Source organism: Passer domesticus, chromosome 7 (genome assembly GCF_036417665.1).
Source record: "Passer domesticus isolate bPasDom1 chromosome 7, bPasDom1.hap1, whole genome shotgun sequence".
NCBI classification, from domain to species: domain Eukaryota; kingdom Metazoa; phylum Chordata; class Aves; order Passeriformes; family Passeridae; genus Passer; species Passer domesticus.
The window spans coordinates 50,507,084-50,527,628 of record NC_087480.1 but is presented as its reverse complement, the minus strand read 5'-3'; the positions used below and the strand labels follow the sequence as shown (position 1 = coordinate 50,527,628).

Here is a 20,545-nt window from a genome sequence, read left to right as displayed (position 1 = left end):
CTCAGAAGGGAGGTAACGAATTTAAAAGCTGTGGAACCAAGGTTAACACTTTGTTCCATTGCTCACCTCTCTACAGAATTGCTTTCTTGTTATGTTTCTGACGATTCTTTGTGCCATGTAAGGTAATTTTTCACATATGATTCAAGCCAGCAAAAATCTGTATTTGCTGGAAGTAAACCGCTCAGTTTTAAATAAATATGTTCAGATTTCAGAAATAATAAAGCTCTAAAGCTATAGGTTCTGCTATTACCCCCTAATTCCAGGTTAGCTTTTTTGCATTAACCTTGAAGCATTACTTCCCTTTTTTTTTAGTATACATGCTTAACTGTCTGATAAACTTTCAGAAAGAAAACCCACCTAAATACAGAACAATCCTGTAATATTCTCTGGTTCAGACATCTACATTTTATCCATACTACAACCCAGCAAAGATGGCATTATTGCCCTTGCTTTAGTCCCATAGCAATTTTCCTCTGTACCATATTTAGTATATTGCACTTAGGATGTCACTTTTGAGATTGATCTTATTAGAGTAATAAATTGCAACTTCACGTCGGCAAACAACAGAGTTATGTCTTAGTTCATCATATGCTGCAGGTATGCTTACATCACATAAAATGATTAGCTAATATTTTGTTTTACTTGAAGCTGATAATAAAAAACCCCCTTACCTTGGCATACTTTAAGGTAAATGTTATTTTCTCGAGCTCATAGAGTGTGGGTGGATTTGAGCTAATTGCAACAGCTATAACTGCTGAGCTTACTGTCTGTCTCTGCTCAGAAGGGTCTTTGGAGGAGAGGTTTTTAGGCGAGGAAAGCAGAGAGCCGATGTTGCTGTACCGCAGAAAGACAACTGCTACAGTGCCTATCAATCAAACAGACCATGGTTAGGGGTTTGTGGGTTTTTATGGAGGAACAAAATTGAAGGCATTAAGGAAACAATAAACAATAGACATTATTGCTGCTATTGCATAAAGTATGCAAAACAGATGGAGTCTTTGTGGAATACTTATAAAAATGTTTTAGAGACAATGAAATATAGCTTTATTTAAAACAATGTAACTGGCATTTGAAATAAAAATATGTGTTCTCACTGGCAATACTAATTAGTTATGTGCATATGGATTTTTCCTAGAGTAATGTATGCTTGCTGCTGCTCTGCAACTGGTTACACATGTGGTGTCAACTCTTATAAACTGAAATGTCTCTGACCTGAAGTAAATACTGGCTGTTTCTGAAGTACCTGGCTTGCTTTGACTTCCGTTACATTGGACCCAGGATGGGAAAAACAAAAAGGTATTTTAGGATGCAGTGCTGATCTTAAAAAATGTAGAGACATTCTCCCTGGTACCACAATAAACCACATTTTTAGGTACTGATATGAGTTGAGATACAAATTCGATGGAAGACGAAGATTTAAAAATATTTTCCATGTTTATTAAATTATGTGTTATAAGTCCAGAGCTGTTTAAACAAATGTATTTATATTTAGTGATATGTACTTATATTAAGTGACTACAGTAGTTGTAAGCCCTTTCTGTATCACTCTGAGGTATAAGCCAGATCTGGGTCCTGCTGTTTTGGTAGTAAAGATTACATCTTCTTGCTCTCTGAATAGAAAAATACACCAAATTTTGAAGGAGAAGTAGCACAGAAAGTTGAAGGGGCCAGTCCAAAGTCATCCAGCAGATCTATGGCTGGGAAAAGGATAAAGCTCAGGTCTGTAGTACCAATGCCCATGGTGAAAACTCATTGGACACTCACTGTGCCACTGGATAAGTTAAAAATATCAGTCTTGAGACAATAAAGGATAAAGGATGATAAAAATACCTTGTCTTCTTTGTAGTTAGCAGTGGGGAAGTTCAGCCTTGGTAAACTGCACATTTGGCTGTTTTCTAGTGGGTAAAAGTCTATCTAAGGTGTTTATTAACCCACCTACTCTCCCACCTTTGTTTCTTACCATTTGGATGAGGTTCCTTCCTCTTCTTAGGAGAGATCTTTATGTAATCTCCCCCTGTGTATACGTGAGGGTGGATGTGTTTCATGTGGTGTGAATCAAAAGCAAAAACCTTGAGTGCTGTAAAAGAAGAAAAATACTGTACAAATCATGGCTCCATTATGGCCTGCCATAATTTAGAGTTGGGTTAGTAAGTGTGCTACTGGATTGCATAATTACTGTGAATTTTAAGACTCTATCCATGTGCAAAATATTTAAGAAAGATGTCATTAATATAACATGTTTGTTTAAACATCGATTTTTTTTGTTTTCATGCATACATTTTGCTCTCATACTTTTTACTCTTTCCATGAAAAATATAGTCTCTTATTTACCTTGCCTTAAATTAGGTACTGGAAAAAACAATGTAGGTTACTTTAGGAAGAGCTATTGCTTTATTAAAAATGTATTTCTGAAAGGGGCTACAAATCACAATTATAAAAAGGAAAGCATAAAATTCTCCACTGAATAATAACATTTGATAAAAGCCAACTTTTGAAAAGTATATATTTTATGGTTATCTATCCATGCTACCAAATACACATTGCACCATGAACTAATGATGTGTCTTGTCAAAAAGCAAACAAACAAGCATCACCCCTTAGGACAAAAACTACATTAGAGACTATTGAGCTCTTTACTTGCTTCATTACAGTGCTGAGTTTCAATCACCCAGGATGTGAAAAAAAAAAGAAGTCAATTGGGTTTTTTTTAAAAAACAAAACAAAACAGAGCAAAACAAAATAAAACAAAACAAATCTAAAACTTGACTGACGGAGGAATATCACTAAACTAGACCATCTGCATTGCTTATAGCACAGCACACAAAAATAATATGAGCTATTCAATAGACCGGCTGTAAGAAAATGTTTGTAAGGGCATAAGAAATTGTTTTCTTTGGCTGGAGTTTTGAAAAGCTCATAGTTCAAGAGCTTGCACCAAAAAAAGCAGTGGAGAGAGAGGGGTGATGTTGTAGGTCTTATCCTAAAATAGTTGTGTCTGGCATGTATGAGACCTGTGAAGAATTTATTCATGCTGAAAAACAGTAACAAAAAATTTTAGTGTTTGGGTCCAATTTGGAAATGAGCTAATTCAGTTTGCCATTTTAGAATAAAACCAAAGAATACAACCATTAACCTTTCAGCACAAGAATTTCTCTCCATTCTCTTTATCTGTTTTTTCTGTCACCTTGGTGACTGATACCTACAGCTCCACTGGAGGCTGCACCCGAATTCTCTCTTCCTGACTTTCATGGCCTCAGCTCCATGGTCATGGAGCCTCTGCTTTGAAGCAAGGGAGGTGTGGGGAGGGGGCCCAGGGGCTTTACAGCCAGCATCTGGTACTGCTCTGCACCTGCTGCAGACCCAGAGGTGCTCTGCAATGAGCCTGATTCTACAGAGTCTATGTCGAGGAACAAATCCCTCCCTTCTTTTTCATCACTCTAATTTATTTTCAGGAAGGTGAGGGAAGAACAGGTGCCTCGAGAGCACAGCAAGAATCTTACTCATCAAGTCATCATATAAAACAGCAAGCTGGTGAGAGACACTGAAGGACTGTATTAAATATAAAATAAGAAATCAGATCACATACAGTTTGGGGAGATTCAAAAAAAATAAAGATGAAAGAGTGGCCACTGACAAAGGAATCAGCCATGCTTTATCAGGATTTCCAAAAGTGGCTGGTGTCAGCCTACTCTGCTCTCAGTAGAAGGAATGGTAAAACTATTGTTACCACAGCAAAATCAGCAGGCGTTGGTGGGAAGACACCAGCACACAGGGAGAAGGTAAGTGAACAAAATGGTGCAGTTGGGACTAAGCAACTCTCCTCCTGGGGAATTCCTCTTAAAATGAGAAATTCCTCTTAAGATAAATTCACTCAAGATTAAACTCACTAAGTACAATCATTATTGCAGGTTCATTTATAAGAACTACACTGAACCAAAAAGAGTTAAAAAAATCTGTAGAGAGCAAGTCCAAATTTTGTTCCACTGGTGTTTTTTATATACATAAGACGCATAGGATAATTTTGTGCTTATAAAATGAATCTAGACTGTGTGAGTATGGCCATAATGAGAGATTTAAAGAGAATATGAAAATGAGTACCTACAGACTCTCAATTTATTTTTTTGCTCTGGACTCAAAGGTTTAGTCTTTGAAAATTATGATACCTACACTGAAAGTCAGGTGTTAGTTACAAAAATCAAACAAATTAACACCTGTGTCTTTCACATAACACCATTTCTAATCTTCATAATTGTGCTGAAAAACTTCTCAGTTTAGTCCACATCTAAAGTATACCTTAGAATAATTTTCTTTATCTTACCTATGTCACTTGCATTAGCTTCCAGCTGGGCTGTCTTTTTGAAGCTCTGTGACACGAGAAGCGTCGCCTGCTCTGCAGTGTGCAGCAGCTTAGTCAGGCTCCGCCTTTGGTTATCCACAGGCAGAGCTTCCCAGACTGTAATTTTGTCTTTTTGTAAAAAATTGTTCACAGTGTTGACCAAAACCTGAAAGTAAAAGCATGTGTTTGAGAACAGTCACACACTATCTTTGGAATAAGGACAAACCCCACAACTCCAAGGCTTGATCCACTCACGTTAATGGTGGTGTTGTGGAGGGCTTCATTGTCAGAGACAGGGTCACTCATGGTGTTCCATGATGAATAGGACAGTGCTTCAACATATGAAATCACTTCTACAGGTAAAAGTGGTCCCAAAGTATTTTTATTAATTTCTTGCAGCTTCTCCAGAGGTGTTTTTAAATGACTAATCTGAAAAATGCCAGAATTCATATCTTAATGAAACAATTAAAGCCATATTTCTGCACATGAAAATGAACCCAATAGACTGATTTCTGTTAATTAACATACTGGTTTATAAGACACTTGTGCATAAACCCTACCCAATCAACAAGTTGACTATAAATTATTGAAATTACACGTCTAGTATAACCTTCACAAGCAACCATGATTAAAAAAATGGTGTGCTATCATTACACATTTTTTTCCCTACAGCAGCTAAGATGATCTAAAGTGAACTAGTAAATGTTCTGCAAAAATAATTAAATATAAATGATATGATTATTCTACTTCTGTATTAATCTATTGACTTTTCTTTTAAAATTTAACTGAAGAGGTGGGAGCAGTTGGGAAGAATTTGTATTTTTTTAGTTGTTTTTTGTCAAATGCAAATTATAAAGCATGTAGTTGAGTGAACTGTACTGCCTATTTCTCCTTCAGTTCTTCAGCTTATAAACTGCTAAATGCACTTACATAAAACAGCTAGTTTAAAATATAGGCAGGAGAGTGTGAGATGAAGATTAACCTTCCACATTTCAGTCTCATGGCTGAATAAGAGAAGAATTCTTACCTCACAATACTGGAATTTAATTAATAAAACACTCAATCACTGATTTTGTATGATCTCTACTCTCTGCTGTTGAACACTTTTTGTGGGGCTTGCTTTGTCTTTGAGAACTAGAAAACAGGCTAAAAATCTGACATTCATTTACATGAAATAATTTTTAATCATAAATTTAAGTTTAGTTTGAGTATATATTTTAAAAAATGTCACTTTAAGATTCTGCTGTAACATTTACCATGCCTTTGTACGTAAGTGTGATAAGCAGGTATTATATTTGATATGATGCATTACATTGCAGGTAAACATAAAAAGTATGTTAACACTACATATATATAACACTAGGTTAATAAAATTCTTTAAAATAATATGTTTTTGAATCCAGTAACTAAATCAAATTGCTTAACATCAAATATAAACATATACAATTGATTTTAATTTATTTATGCTTATGCTTCATTTATCCTTTTAAATTAGACAATACTGTAGCTGAAGAATAATGGATAGTGCATTCATTAATATAATTTTAATTGGCTTCTGGAATCTCTGTTTCTGGTGAAAAAAAGTATTTCTGGTGAAAAATACTCCGGCCACAGAGTATTTGTCTCTATAAATCCTGTATCACTTTACACACTTGTCTTTGAGAAGTAAATAAACCAGCATACCAAGATGCTATGGCTCCCTTTTCTATTTAGTCACTTGTTGACATTACTTTGGTAAGCTATCTTGCCTTCCTTCTGAACAAGCAAATAATTGCACATCAGTAAATGCGGCAGTGTGTAACTCCAGAAATTACAGAAACAGCTGAGTGATTACCACACTTCTGAATTTTTCATGCATCATGATTCACTTTGCTGGAAAGAGAACATGCAGATTCCCAGGAAGTTATTATCATGAGTAGAACATACAATCCAGTTCAAATAATTTGAAATTATTAAAAAGCCTTCTGTCAACATGCTTAAGTTCAATTGTATGCTTCAAACCTTTGTTAAAAACTGTTTAAGAACTATTATAATTGAAATAGCAGTTTCAAACAGAAACAATTAAAGGATTTGAAAATTAATCTACAAACCAGTGCTACTTACTCTGGCTAAAGTTCTATTAATATGTTCAGCTATACAGTCTTTGAATAACTCACACTTGGCCTTTGGGTTTTCTGTAAAAATAAAAAGGGAAACTAATTATACATTGCAGTTCAATCAATATTCAATACATACTAATTGCAAAAGCTCTTGTCTAGGTCATTCCCCAAACCACCAGCATTCTGAATTTATGCACATAAACCACAGCATTCCATTCTCAAACTACAATTACAGAGACTTTATCTTGGCCAAAATTATGGCATTGGGTTGGAATGAGCTGCTTTACTCAGGTAGAGAATTTGGTCCCTTTTATGGGATTTCCACAGGTGGAGCAGAGAGAGCTCAAATTTACAGGGAGCAGTACAGATCTGACAACTATGAGGAGGCAACCATTATTTCAGATGGATCTCATCACACTGTTTAGCAAAAATACATTTACAAAATTATTCTATTCTCAGGAATTGTCAATGCCACAGCCTTGCCTCTTTTTCATGTCTTGCTGATTAATCTAACTGAAGATAAATAGGCACTGGTGGGTTTCTCAGAAGATGTATCTCTATAATAACACATAAACCTTTATAATATCATGTACCTTGGCAGGAAGTGCCATCATTTGGCTTAAACTGCAATTTTCCTGTGGATGGTTGATAACCTTCCTTACAGGAGCAGTTAAACCCTCCATCCACGTTTTCACATTTTGCATGATCTCCACAGGCAACACTTCCTTCATTGCTGCACTCATCTACATCTGCAAATATTGTGAGAAATTGAATTTTTATTAAGTATTTACAGAATAACACCTTGCTGCTTTGTTGATAATAGCCCTGCACACCACAAGCATTTTCACAATAAAATTTCATGTAATAAAAAAAGCAAAAAACTAAACCTACAATCTCAATGGCAAAACCCCTGCCAATTATAATACTTAAGGATTAGAAGAATAAATCATAATTGATCATATTTTTATACCATCACTTTTATTGCTATATAATACTACACTGCTCATGTTTTAAAACCATATTAATTCTATCATAACAAAATGGTTGGCATGATGCAAATCATCTGAAATCCATTTTTCAGAGATTAGACTAAATAGATTTTCTCAGCTCAGTAAGAAAAAGAAAAAAAACCCTGCAGACTCGTCTTTTAAGATGCAGCTTTAAAAAGACACTGCAAAAGCTCACTCTGTCCATCTTGTTAATCTAAGAATTAAACCTGTGCCCTTTAAAGTGCTTGGCATAGCTTTTCTTTTATTTTTTTTTAATCCACATTTAAATTACATTTCCTAAAATGTCTTTTGTGCTTCTAAATAAATGGCCATTAGGTAGACAAGTTCAGTAACTGGGTGGGGCATAGTCCAAGAGTAAAACCAATGAATTCCAGTAAGGGAATCCATGAATTGATCAGTTTAGGAGAGCTGGGTACTAAATCCCTGGCTGGAGTACTGATTATTTTGCATGATTTGTCTGGCTAAGGATAAAGATCAAATAACTCAATGGAGAAAGCAAACTGGGAACTATACCAAATAATTCTGGAGAATGAAGTAATGGACTGTGAAGTGCTCTGCTGGAAAGGAGAAAAACATGAAGAGCTCTGGGACAGGTATATGTGAAAAATGAAGTGGCACATGAGTGGGTTTAAAGTAACAGCCTGAGAACTGAACTGAAAGAAAGAAAAGACAGTGCAGGGAATGGAGGAGAGAAAATGCCAGCTGCAGTCAAGAACTGGTATGATACTTGGTTTTGGAAAGAAATTGGTGAAAATAGGAGAAGTGGTTAATTGATAAGTGGAAGAGAAGAGCTATCTGAATTGATAGGCAGCCTCTGCTCAGACAGAAGGGGTGTTAAGAATAGACAAGCAGAAAGCAGATATGGGGTGGCTGGATAAATACACTGTTAGCATATAGGAAATAGTTTCACACTCTGCTTTTGGTAGAAGAACCTTGGTGGTTTTCAAAAAGGAGCACAAAAAGGAGCAACAATACATGTCAAATAAGGTTATTTTTGAAAAATGGAAAGATATACTGCATGCATATTGATAGACAAAGGGAATGCAAAAAAATACATGAAGGGTACTTGAGGGCCATCTGTCTATTTGGACAGAGACCTCCCTGGGATTTAAGGCTGAAGTCCCACCTCACTTTCATATATCTTTTTTTTCTCAATGAGCCAATGCTCTGATTAAACCTGATATGCTGTGTTTTAAGCCAGAAGCTCAGAAGTTGCCATGGAAAAGCCATTCAGAGTCCTGCACAGACAGAAGGAGATGTGGGGCTGGAGGTGCATTTGCCCTCCCCAGCACAGCCACCACTGCTCTGAAGGGAGAGCCACCAAGAAAGCTGTGTGTTTAAATGGCTTGGTGCCAGCATGGAAGTTTAAAGCAGGAGGTTAAATGATGGTTTTCTGCATTAGGGCAATAGTTTATTTCTATATTTAATGTCCCAAACTGCTAATGTTTCTCTTTAAGAAGCCGAGTTTTGCATTATCCGCATTTGTATGGTTTCTGTGACCTCAGTATTCATAGTTATGGAGCTAACCACATTATACATGAACCAATCTGGCAAAAGGGAAGGAAAATAGCATGATATAGTGCTACACACAGGATACCTCATAATTAAATGCTGTCATTTAAAGGCATAAGGCTAAAGTTCTTACTCTTGGCATTTAAATAACCTCTCACATCAGTAAATTATAAAGCTCTGCTTGAAACAAGTGAGTGTCTGTCAGTGCCTTATTGTGTGACTCCGTAAGACAGAGAGACTTTGAATGAAGTGGCAGGGGTGAAAATCATGACAAAGCCAGTTTGTCTAACTAGAAAACACCATCACCCTCAAACCAAAGATATCTTTGGCCTTGTCAGCTACATGGAAGGCATATACATCTAAACAAGCCAATCATCATGCAATGCAGTGCTAAAACACCGGCAATTGACAAAAATCTTTGCCAAAACTTACAATAAATAGTAATATTTGAATGCTTTTAAGAATACCAAGGATCAGGTTTCCATATGATTTATTGATACAAATGTTTCCAAATTGTCATGACATTTCTTTTTATAAACTTTTAGATCAGTAAATATTTGATTTGTTATTATTGGGCAAATTCTTTTTGCAATTATATAAGATATAAAGTGTAATGGTGATTTTAATGAGAAGAGAGGATTATTGAAAACAAAAGCAGAAACTCAAGTATTTTGGCACATCTCTGGCAACAGGACTGCTATTTAAAGTCTCACAGAGACACCATTGAGTATATGCAAATAGACTTTCTGCAGAGTTGAGTTGTCCATATGGAATGGGTCCATATCATGCCTATGTAATTTACTGTTTTCAGAAGAAAAAACAACTCCTGGATGACAAAACTAAAAGGCAATATGCCTGAACTTGCAAGGTACTAATCAGCTTTGTATCCCTTTTAAATCAATGAGATTGTCAGGAGCAGACAACAGTTTGTGACAGTTGGAAGAATGCAGCTTTTAAGTTCCTGCTTTGAAATGCTGTGCACGGTAGCTGTAGGCTTTTGTTTCTTTTTATTTTGTAGCTATGCCTTTTTAACCAAATATGCAATTTTTGGACCACACATGAACAACAGCTTGTCAGTGCTTTCAGCAATCCAATTTTAGTGGAGCTTTGGGGTGAGGATCCCAAACTCTCCTCCTTGATGTACTGTGGGAGCAGGAGTGGGCTGCCAAGGCTGCATGAGCAGTCTTCACAGACAGCATTCCTGAGCAAAGGTTGAAGAACAGCAGCTTTTTAAACAGAAGAGCATTTGCCACAGGTCTGTAAAAAGACCTGGCCTTTCAGTAAATATTCAAAACAAATCCTGGAGCTGAACTTTGAAGCTTTTATAATAGCTGCGATCAGAAAAATAATATCACCAACACCACTTAGGCTAGTGTGAAAATAGATTTATAACCTTTTATTTTATTTCTTTGCTTTGTCACTCCTCATCTATTGCAGCAGGCAAGGAAATTCCAATTAAATTAAAAGTACGGAGAACAGTTATTATGTTCAGTCTTGCCAATTACAGGATTGTACCTGCATCGCTTTGATTCCTCACCAGCCAGTCAAGACAGCTTGATGTCTACATTATACCTTCTGATTATTAGTAGCTTGCAAGTGATTGAAAAGTCCAATTGCAAAGGACTAGATGTTCCCTCCCCGTGTCTCCACACTGTGGAAGGCAGCAGCACACACAAAGTAGAAATGTAAAAGGCTATGAATGGCAAAGGTAAAAGAAAAGTTAGCAACGTGGCCCAATGCCAGATTCCATCCCCTGTACAGCTCCCTTGTCACAGCAAAGGATGAGATGGAGAATGGGTGCCTTCCCAGTGCTCTCAGAAATACCTGAAGGGGGCTAATAGCATGTTCCCAGAAAAAGCAGAATGGCGCGGATGTCACTTTCATTTCACAGATGGCCATTTTCATGTTTTTACTCTGTTGACTGGGGTGAAAAAAGTAGGTTTCTATTTCACTTTTTTATCTGCAGCTGAACATTCAATAAATTGTGAAGTCTAAGGAAAAGTATGGCTTTTGCACAAATCAAAAAATAGATTTTAATAGCTCACTTTCAGGACAGCAGAAAAATATCTTCAGAAATGTCACATCTCTGCATTCTTATTTTTCTGTTCTTAATTTCCTTTATCCTTTTCTTCTCTCTTTCCCTTCTTACTGCCCAGTTCCTCCTCTATCTGCATCTTTCTTTGTCATCTCTACAGCAATTCTACCTGATAACATGGGTGAAATACTTTTGACCCTCAACTCAAAACTCAGCATTCTGACTGGATTAAGGGCGAACCAACATTTCTCAAAGCCATTTTCCCAAGATTTCCTTTGATCTATTTCCTTGGGGAACATTATCACTTTTTACACAGGAGCTTATTGTGGTTTCCAAAGAGGGAACACACAGGTATGTGCATGGACTTTGAAAGTGACTGCACACACATGGTTATGTGCCACACTTGCACTCCTGGAAACTCAGGTAGGTTTGAGGGCATAAGCAAATAGGGTTCATAATGGCATACTCTCCAAAATTCCAACACTAGTCTTAAAGTTAGCGCCATGTAGAGATATACATATATTCATATACTAAAATGAAGATTTAAGACTTTGCAGAATCTAAAAATATATTGTGGAGCCCCATAAACTTGTGTAGGATGGATACCTGGTAGTTCTGTTCTGTGATTTGTACTAAATAACTTGTACTTTATTTAAAATGAAATTTGATATTTGCTTCAGCTGTCACCCTGAATACACAAATACTAGCTGCTTGTGTGCAAGTCATATCTGCTACCTGTAGCAGCAGAACCATTGGGTGCAAAATATCCTATTATGGTTTCCCTGATGGATAAGGAAAAAAAAAAAATTGTGGATGAGAAGGTTGTGTTTAGGACTCACATCTTGGTAAAGTAATTGGAACACTTGTTTAATAAAAAAAGGTGCCCACAGGTAATTTTTTTTGTTTCAGTGTATGTTTTGAAAGCTCTTGGCTCCTCCATGTGGATATTCAAAAAGAATAAGTACTCTAGTAGAGGATAAAAAAGAGATCTTTTTATCTGCCCAGTAAAGAGGGGGAAAAAGAAGAAATTATCAAGTTAAGGGTAAGAAGTTAAAGTGACACAAAACCAGTCAGAGAAATAACTTGAAGACAAACTTCCGAAGCTGAGGAAATATCATAATGTAAAAATCAAAACCTGGAGCAGAAATGGTGAGAATATTTACAGCTCAATGTGCTAACTGTCTCCATCCTAGCTAATTTAAGAATGATTCATAGCAGCTGGATAAAGCAGAGCACTTTTAGATGGATGTGAGCAATGGGCAAGAAATGTTGATTAGATCACTTTCTGGCTTAATATGCAACCACTCTGCTGATATTAAGAGCAGTGAGAAGAGAGGTTGTCAGCACTCACAAGCTCACAGGAGACATACCTAGAATGAGACACAGTCAGCATAAAGGTGTAAAGGGCAATAGATTTATTTCTCATTTTCCCATTCCCTGAGGACTTTCGCAACATACAGAGAAAATTACCAGGAGTTTGAAAAAGAGAAATAGTTGCAGTTCTTTCATTCAGAGCAAATCCTAAAGGATTGCATGGTTGTTCAGAAATAACATTTTTCCAGAGAACTTTTCCTCTCCTGTAATCTTGAACTTGTTCCATTCAACTGCTACAGAACCAGAGGTGAATGAATGGCACAGGATGTAGGATAACCACTGATCTTGCTTGTTGCTTTTGATTAGACTTGAAAAATTACCAAAAGTATCCTAACCAAGTTGCCAAACAAAAGATATTTGAAGTATACTAGTTCAAACTTATAGAGAATTTTGTTGATCCAAAACAGAATGCAGAATATTTTTACACTTTTTTCTCCTGAGAATGTGACTACCTTGCTCACAGATCAGTGAAACAGTGGCATAAATGGGCAAACTGGTGATATCTGTGTTTCCTAAACTATATATTTATTGTGTAAATCTGTGACATGTGGATTTAAACATGCAAGCAGAGTCAATATGCAAGTGCCATTGAAAAAAATGGCAGATGTTCTGTTGTCAGGGAGAAATGTGGGCCTGAACTGGAATATTAAGCAAGCCTGTTCCAGTCCAAAATGTGGGAATTTTATACCCAAGCTCCAAACTTCACAAATATGAAAGCATTTTGCTAGATTTCTATAATTAAGAGGACCAATAAGAGAAGAGTGACAGTGTAAAGTTCTCTGGCAGACAGTAATAACTTACCCACGCAGGAGGTTCCATCATTAGGAACAAAAATTTGTTGACCATTGCTGGGTTTGAAACCAGACATACACGTACAGTAATAACTTCCCTCTGTGTTTGTGCAATTGGCATGCTCTCCACAAGGTTGAGTAGCATTTTCACACTCATTATCATCTGCAAGACAAATTAGGGAAAAATATATTTACATCTGATGATTGAAGAAAGCAGTATCATATAAGCTTAATTTGGCTCTGTTATTTCACTTGCATAAGTCTTGAATGCTGAGCTGGCAGTCTTGGTATTTGTCTGTATAGTTTTTCCATTACTAAGGATGTAATCAGGTGTTCAGCAGCACTCATCTGCCATCATCTGTGTGAATCAACAAGTGCTAGATCAGTGGGATGCTGAAATTAATGGTTTAATTGGATATACATTTGGAATAAAGGATTGAAACAAGCGCGTGTTCTGGCATGGTTGTAATTGATAACTTTTTTTTCCTATCCAAAAATCTACAGGTAGAAGCTCACTCTGAGGATTTACCTGGGAATTCTGAATTATAAGAAACATAGGTCAAAAGGATATAAAGAAATCCCATTCATTCTCTGACATCAAAGCTAAAGCACTATAGCTAAATGCACATTTTTAATGTCCTCTTTTAAAAGACCTTCTATGGTATTTCTCTACATTACTGCAAAACAGACTTAAAAATTCATCCTACTGACTGCCCTGGATCTCCAAGAATGTTGTTTTTTCTTAGTTATCCCAAAAGTCTTAACAAAGAGATGAGCAAGATTTATGTCTTGAGCCTTACCTCTTAGCAATTGCTCTGCAAGTCAATTTTTGTACTTGAAAATTCACATGAACAATTTTACAGGGCTAATCCCAGGCCTCTAATGACACAGTGAAAAGGAGTGACAGAGACAAGTTTGAGACTGTCATCTGCAGAGCCTCAGCACATGCTGTCATTGTGTGCATGGGGATCTTAATCAAAGGTCAAACAAAACCATAAACTCATGCTTTGAACTCATGCATAGTTGATTTCCTGCAATGACTCAATAAAACCATTTCCTCTCCAAAATCTTCCAAGGTTTTTTTGTCTATTAAATAATTTTCAGACCAAACTTCAAAAAAAAATTCAAAAGCTTTCATATTCAAGCAATCTTCTTATCAAACAGAAACACTCACAATACTGATAAATCAATCTTTCCAATAGCCATTTTTTTGAAGTACCCCAAAACTTTGACACAAAAAAATCAATAAAAGTCTCCCAAAGAAGGTGGCAGTCTTGAGTGGAATTTTCTATTTTCTACATCATGAGAAAGGAAAAGAGTTAAAGACGTCCTGAAATGTACTGGGATTTTGTTCCTGTTCTCAAGCAAAAGGTACTCATAACATGATGAATGACAGGAAAGAATTCTAACAGGGAGAGAAATAACAATTTATTGCAGAAGAGAAATGATTTAGGAGCATGACAGGGAGAAGAAATATGATTTCAGAAAAGACACCCAAGGATGAGCTTTAGAAAGCTGCTCCTGCTTCCTGATGGTCAGTGTTCTCATAAGCTGCTTACAGAGATAGGATGCAGATAAGGAAAGTGGCACGCAAGCTGGGGCAGTGACAAGATTAAAGTACAGCAAGAGCCACAAAGCCTTGCAGGAATAGGTTTCTGGAATAAAACTTAGTCACAACCAACCCCCAGCATTACTCAAACAGGACATTTTTTGATATTTGAAGTCTGACATGATTTTGAACGTGACTCAGTTGACTCAGACATGCAATATCAATTCAGAGCTGCAGTTTTCCTCAGGGGAATTTGGGTCAACAGTATCAAATGGATTATGCTCATTAAAACTAAAATGTAATGTAATTTAATGAGGGATCCAAGTATAAAAGCACTGTGCCAACACATATCAACAATATTTATTCCACGGCCTTGGTATTCATGAGAATACAGCAGAGGATGTGTATCATTTGGATCTTAAAGAATGCCAAAATAAAACCTAATTAGCATAAGTGGAATTACGATAAGGAGGAAAAAGTGTGATGTTGATCCCAGCTCAAAAAAAAAAAAAAAGGCATGAGAATGTGAAAAAATCTGGTTTGTCACGTAGCATTGCAGAGATCAAGTCTCAGAAAACTTTACAAACCTTAATTACAGGGTCCACTTCTGATGTATTTTGAGTGTTTCTGACTCCTTTGCAACCCAAATTTGCCTAGCATTTAGTGACAACAAAAAAAAGAGTGGACTATCTATTATAGTGAGTTTTAAAATTAATTTGGTCTTGGGAAAATATAACAGATTCTAGAAAAGAGTATGTGTTGACTTGGAAAGCTCATGGGATTGTAGTCTTGGAAAATGAGAAGTAGAAGGTCACTGATGGTGGCAGGACTTGATTTGAAGTAAAGGAATAACAGAGCTGAGGAGTCTAAAGGCTACATGCAAGAACATTTATTTTGGATGTTTTTTCTAGGACTTCAATTGTAGTCCTTGATATCCAGCAATATTCCTTTTTTTAGGTGGTCTAAAGGATTTATAAGCAATATTAAACTGACTCATACAGTGGTTATCAACAAATTTTCTAGAATTATACCTAAATAACTTTACTGGTGTTTTTCCTCAATATTTATGATGTCTGCAAGGGGTTTAATGGTGACTGTATGGCCTTGTTAAGCTTTCTTATTGACAGATCTTTCAGATCATTACAGTACCATTGTGAACATTGAAGAACAGCAGCAACTTATATTGCAAACACAAGAATGAATATTTTAAAGAGTTAAATTCACATGGAACTTTCATTTCACTATTCCCATGGTCTAAAGTAATGCTGAGCAGACTGTGCAGGGGATAATTTACTGGACCACATCCTGCTTGCATTGAAATTAATGATGTAAAAGTTACTGATGTAAGTAGGCTATGGAAAACTACCAGGTTAATGAGGAGGCAAGAGAAGATGTTTTCTTCAAACAGAAAGGATTTTCCTATACAGTCTATCTCAACATTCCTTTTTACACAAAATATTATACAAGATAAAAAATGATGGCAAAAATATTATTGAGTTCTCTCTGTAAACAACCTTAATTTTTTATTCAGACAGCACTCCAATGAGGAGCCCAAGGGTTTAAAGTAATATTCCAAATTTTACATGATTTATAATATCGTTGAATTTGTGATATAAAGGATGACAGGAGAAAAACAATGGGATTTATAGGTGAAAAAATGTTTTTCTAACAAAATTTTCTGCCTACACAGAAAGGATACTTTAAGTGACAGAACTCATATAGTCCACCTGCTTTGTTGCTACCTAATTTAATTACAGCATGTGCATTTAATGCTGCACAGCTACTCATTGAACACTGCAGGCAGTATTTTGGGAATATACATTGCTTTAAAGATTTTTTGTGTCCAGTAAATTATGAAAAATTTGGAGACTTTAGAGGTACAACAACCTAAATGACAAGGTTAATTATCATGGCCAAAAGGTAATGTTACATTCAAGTCTGTTTGATGTACAAGGCATTTCCTTAATAGCTGCAATATCTTGAGAAATGACAGTGGGGGTATGGAGCTGGTTGTTGGGATTCTAGGTTTGGTTAGTTTTTATGGGTTGCTTTCCATTTTTGGCTAGTTATTTTTTTACATGGCAGTTCTATGATTTGGGTTGCTCTAAAATCTCATCATTACTAGCCAAAATGTAAGGAAGATTTTTGTAATATCGCTTGTGTATTTACATGAAAAATATCATGAGGAAAAAGATTTAGGTAGTGGATTTATCAAACAGCTATGAAAGATTTTCATTGCACTGGGCACATCTCTGTCATAGACTTTTTGATGATATGATGATATATAATATGAAGAGTTAGTTTTGGAGTGAAACTTGTCATATTAATTCACAATCACACAAGTTTTTTTTGTTTTACTTTTTATAAATTTCAAAATAAATTGTTCCTCCCTTCAAGTAACAAATAAGGTGGAAATCCAAAATTAAACAGAATGATTTGTGCATTTTCAGTTCTCCCCAATCCATGCAAAATGAGATTTTTGCAGAAATGAAGGGAATATTAAAGACTCCTGATCAGAGCTTGAATTTGTTAACCTGAGGTTTCCCAAAGCTTCACTGGAACAAGTATAGGCCCAATGCCGTGATTTTCAGAAGTTTAGTGATATCTGATGTTACTAAGGACTACAAGCATCTCTTACACTACAATATATGCACCTTCTATTTAGTGTGTTCCCCGTGTGACATAAAGTTAATGCAATGAAAACATCAACAATTAATTTTTCTAATCCATGCAAACCTATCTGTGGAAACCAAGGCTGGAGGCCTCTGGGGCATACCCATCTATCAAGATGGACACAGTATCTCTCGGACACAGCAGTCTGAGCAGTGGACAGCCGTGGGTAGGAAGGAAATGCAGCCAGGCTGGCTGGGGAATACATTGATTCATTGCATCCGCTGCTTTCTGACAGTAGCCTCTGCTGCCAGAGCTGCTATGGAGCCCCTGGGGGAAACGAAAACTACCCTTCCCTAGTGTAACCCTCATGGGAGAACAGGGCTTGAAGTGCCTCACTTAACCCCTCAAAAGCAAGGAAATGAAAGGCCTCCTGTAAAACAAATTCCAGTGCTACTCCCCCCGCTGTGCTCAGCTTGTCTGGAGGTCTCAGAACAGTGGGTGATTTTACATACATTACTTCTGTGCTGCAGGACTGCATCTACTGCCATCAAAGCCCGAGTTAAGAACAGCAATGCCATTAACAACCTTGCCTTTCCTTTCTTGTGATTTGTTTCCATTAATGGCAATTTAACACAATTTGTTTATGATTCTCCAAAGATTCAGCATTCGAGCTTGGTCTAAATCAGCATGAAAGAGCAGATGCTTAGAATAACCACTTGAGACTGTAGAAACCGGGCTGGAAATCTCATTTAAATATGAATTGCTTTCATAATGGGCCTGATTCATCTTTGTCCTACACCTGGGCAGGGAACCATGCAGTTGCTGCATAGAAAATCTTACTGCTGCAAGCTCTGCCTTGTTAAGATTTCACATTTCCCTACCACCTTCAAGAGCTTTTCACAATGCCTTCTTGGGATGTTTTTGTAGCTTGGCAGGAGTTTTTAACCAATTTTAACTTGGTGGCTCTAAAACTAGCTGATCTCCTATAGGGTCTCAGTGCAGCAAACAAATATTTTCTCTCACATCTTCACAGTCTATGTGTATATAAAGGGATGATTTCAGATCAGCAGTTCTTTCATGTCTGGATGAACTAAAGGGCCACACAATAGAAAATTCCCTTAGTCCCAGTTTAAGGAACAGAACAGTCCAAAATAAGGAGGAAAAGAAAGTTTCCTACATATTAAAGTCATACTCAGATTGAGTTTCAGAGAATGGACAAGGTTTGGAGGGGTTATATTATCCAAACTGTTTCCCTCATCTCTTGCTGATATTTCCAGACATTATAAATTAAACATGAACAGCATTTATTATCAGGTAAGTGCCAGTGATGAAACTGTAATTTTGTTTGGCCACACAGAATGTCCTGCCTTTTCAACACTTGTGAAATACCAGAAAAAGGAAATCTATAATTTGTGATCACTCATATGTAAAGAATGGAGTTGTGGTGGGGTAGATATCATTAAAGGTACTAGTCCTTGACTGGAAACAAACCATTTACCCAGAGAGGAATCTGCAAGAATTTGAGAACAAAAAGAAACAAGGTGCTTAAATTAGTGAAACAGAAGTAAAAAGAGGGATTACATAATTGAAGGAGGGAATAAATATTGAGTGGTCCTGTCACATTTTCCCCCATCACTTCCTCCCCTGCACCTCTGGAGAGCAGAGGCCCACATGGAGTGTCTCAACACCCTCCCATCACTCTCCCAGAAGAGGCCTCATTGCTTTACTGACCAACAGAGATTCAGCAAGAACAATTCAGAGCTGCAAGTGCAGAGCACCAGTTTGGGTGGCCAAACAACAAATTAGTTATTCATTGTCTGCCTGACCCCTTCCCTTTCTACTGCAGGCAAAACTTGGAGCTGGTCAGGCATCCCCTGCTTGTGGAGAGCAGGTCCCAGGTGCCTGTCAGGGGTGTGGGTGCTGAGCACAGCCCAAGAGGCAGCTCAGGCACAAGGGACAAGGAGCTGCCACTCACTCTCAGGGTAGCAGACCATGACCTCCTTGTATCTGGAGTACTCCAGGATCCCCTTCAGTCTTTCTCCCAAGAACAAGGCATTAATTTACCAGCTGATCTGGTAAATTAATTTACCAGCTGGTCTGATGAGCTGTTAAAATGCAATGCTAAAGAAGGAGAGAGATTGTAGCAGAGTAATGTCAGAGACAGTACAGCGTGAAAAAGCCCCATAACAGGCTGAAGATGGTCTGCTACAGTTCCAAGGCTGGTTTTTGAGGTGAGAAGTTGTGACTAGGTGAATTATTTGGAAAACTGGTTAATAAATGCTGAATAGGAGTGGATAAAAATAATCCTAATTTCAGTTCCAGTTACATGCAGCTCCTGGTAGGTTATATTGTGAACTCAAACAGTACAATGCTTCCATCTGACAGGATGTGAATAAGTGAGATGTCACTCAAATCTAAACATTTTGGTCCCACACAAGAGATTAGACAAAAGGAAAGCAGCTTAGGAAACTGTCTGATTAAGGGGGAATAAAAACTTCCAGGCAACACTGTCCTAAATTTCAAAACAAAAAAGTATATTTATTCAGAAAACACAGCCAGGAAATGCATCAGCACTTTACAGCTTATATATGAAATCCAGAGGGGGGCCATCATGGTGTGGGTGAGCAAGATGTGAAGAAGGTGTAAGTGAGAGGAAACACAGCTTGACTGAGGCAGTGGAACATTGAGCCTTATCTGATGAGCTATATCAAACTTGCTACAAACATGCAGCAAAGGCTATGAGAAGAAATGGTGCTGTTCTGTGTCAGGATATGGGCTTATCATCCTTCAGTTAGCCAGGACTACATCCTGGGGTCTGGAATGTCACATGGCTACAGCAGCACTGTGCTCCCACTGTGCCAGGCAGCTGGGGCTGGAGGCACACAAAAGCACCTGTGCTGTTCTGGGAGCCTCTGCAAAGCACAAAGGGCAGTATCAAATATTTAACATCAGTGACAAAGTGAGGTGTGTGAGCTCCTTGCACAGGTGGCACACAGTGATGGACACAAATGAGCAAATACATGGGGCTCTGCAATGATTCATAAAATAACTGCTCAGGCACAGAGCTAGCTGGTAAAGGTAGTTCTAATTGGAGTTGATGGGATCAATTTGTTTGGGGTGGTTCATATTATACATTTGGGAGACAGAAATTAAGACCAAGCCGCTGAGTTCCTCCCTGGAGTGAGCAGACAGGTGTGTTTGAACTAAAGGACAAGCTCAGGTTCAT

The 20,545-nt window shown here is 37.3% G+C and overlaps 1 protein-coding gene across 5 annotated transcripts in view; it reads right to left on the bottom strand.

The window, feature by feature from the left end:
* Positions 1-20,545, bottom strand: part of ADGRL4 (adhesion G protein-coupled receptor L4) — a 127,313-nt gene that overhangs the window by 22,397 nt on the left and 84,371 nt on the right. For all 5 annotated transcript variants that reach the window (XM_064428525.1, XM_064428522.1, XM_064428524.1 and 2 more), the window contains 7 exons: positions 13,168-13,320; positions 7,029-7,184; positions 6,440-6,510; positions 4,592-4,765; positions 4,319-4,502; positions 1,961-2,077; positions 672-865 (listed from right to left, as the gene is read on the bottom strand). In XM_064428525.1, coding sequence (XP_064284595.1) covers positions 672-865; positions 1,961-2,077; positions 4,319-4,502; positions 4,592-4,765; positions 6,440-6,510; positions 7,029-7,184; positions 13,168-13,320 — 1,049 coding nt within the window. The remainder of the gene's footprint in view (positions 1-671; positions 866-1,960; positions 2,078-4,318; positions 4,503-4,591; positions 4,766-6,439; positions 6,511-7,028; positions 7,185-13,167; positions 13,321-20,545) is intronic.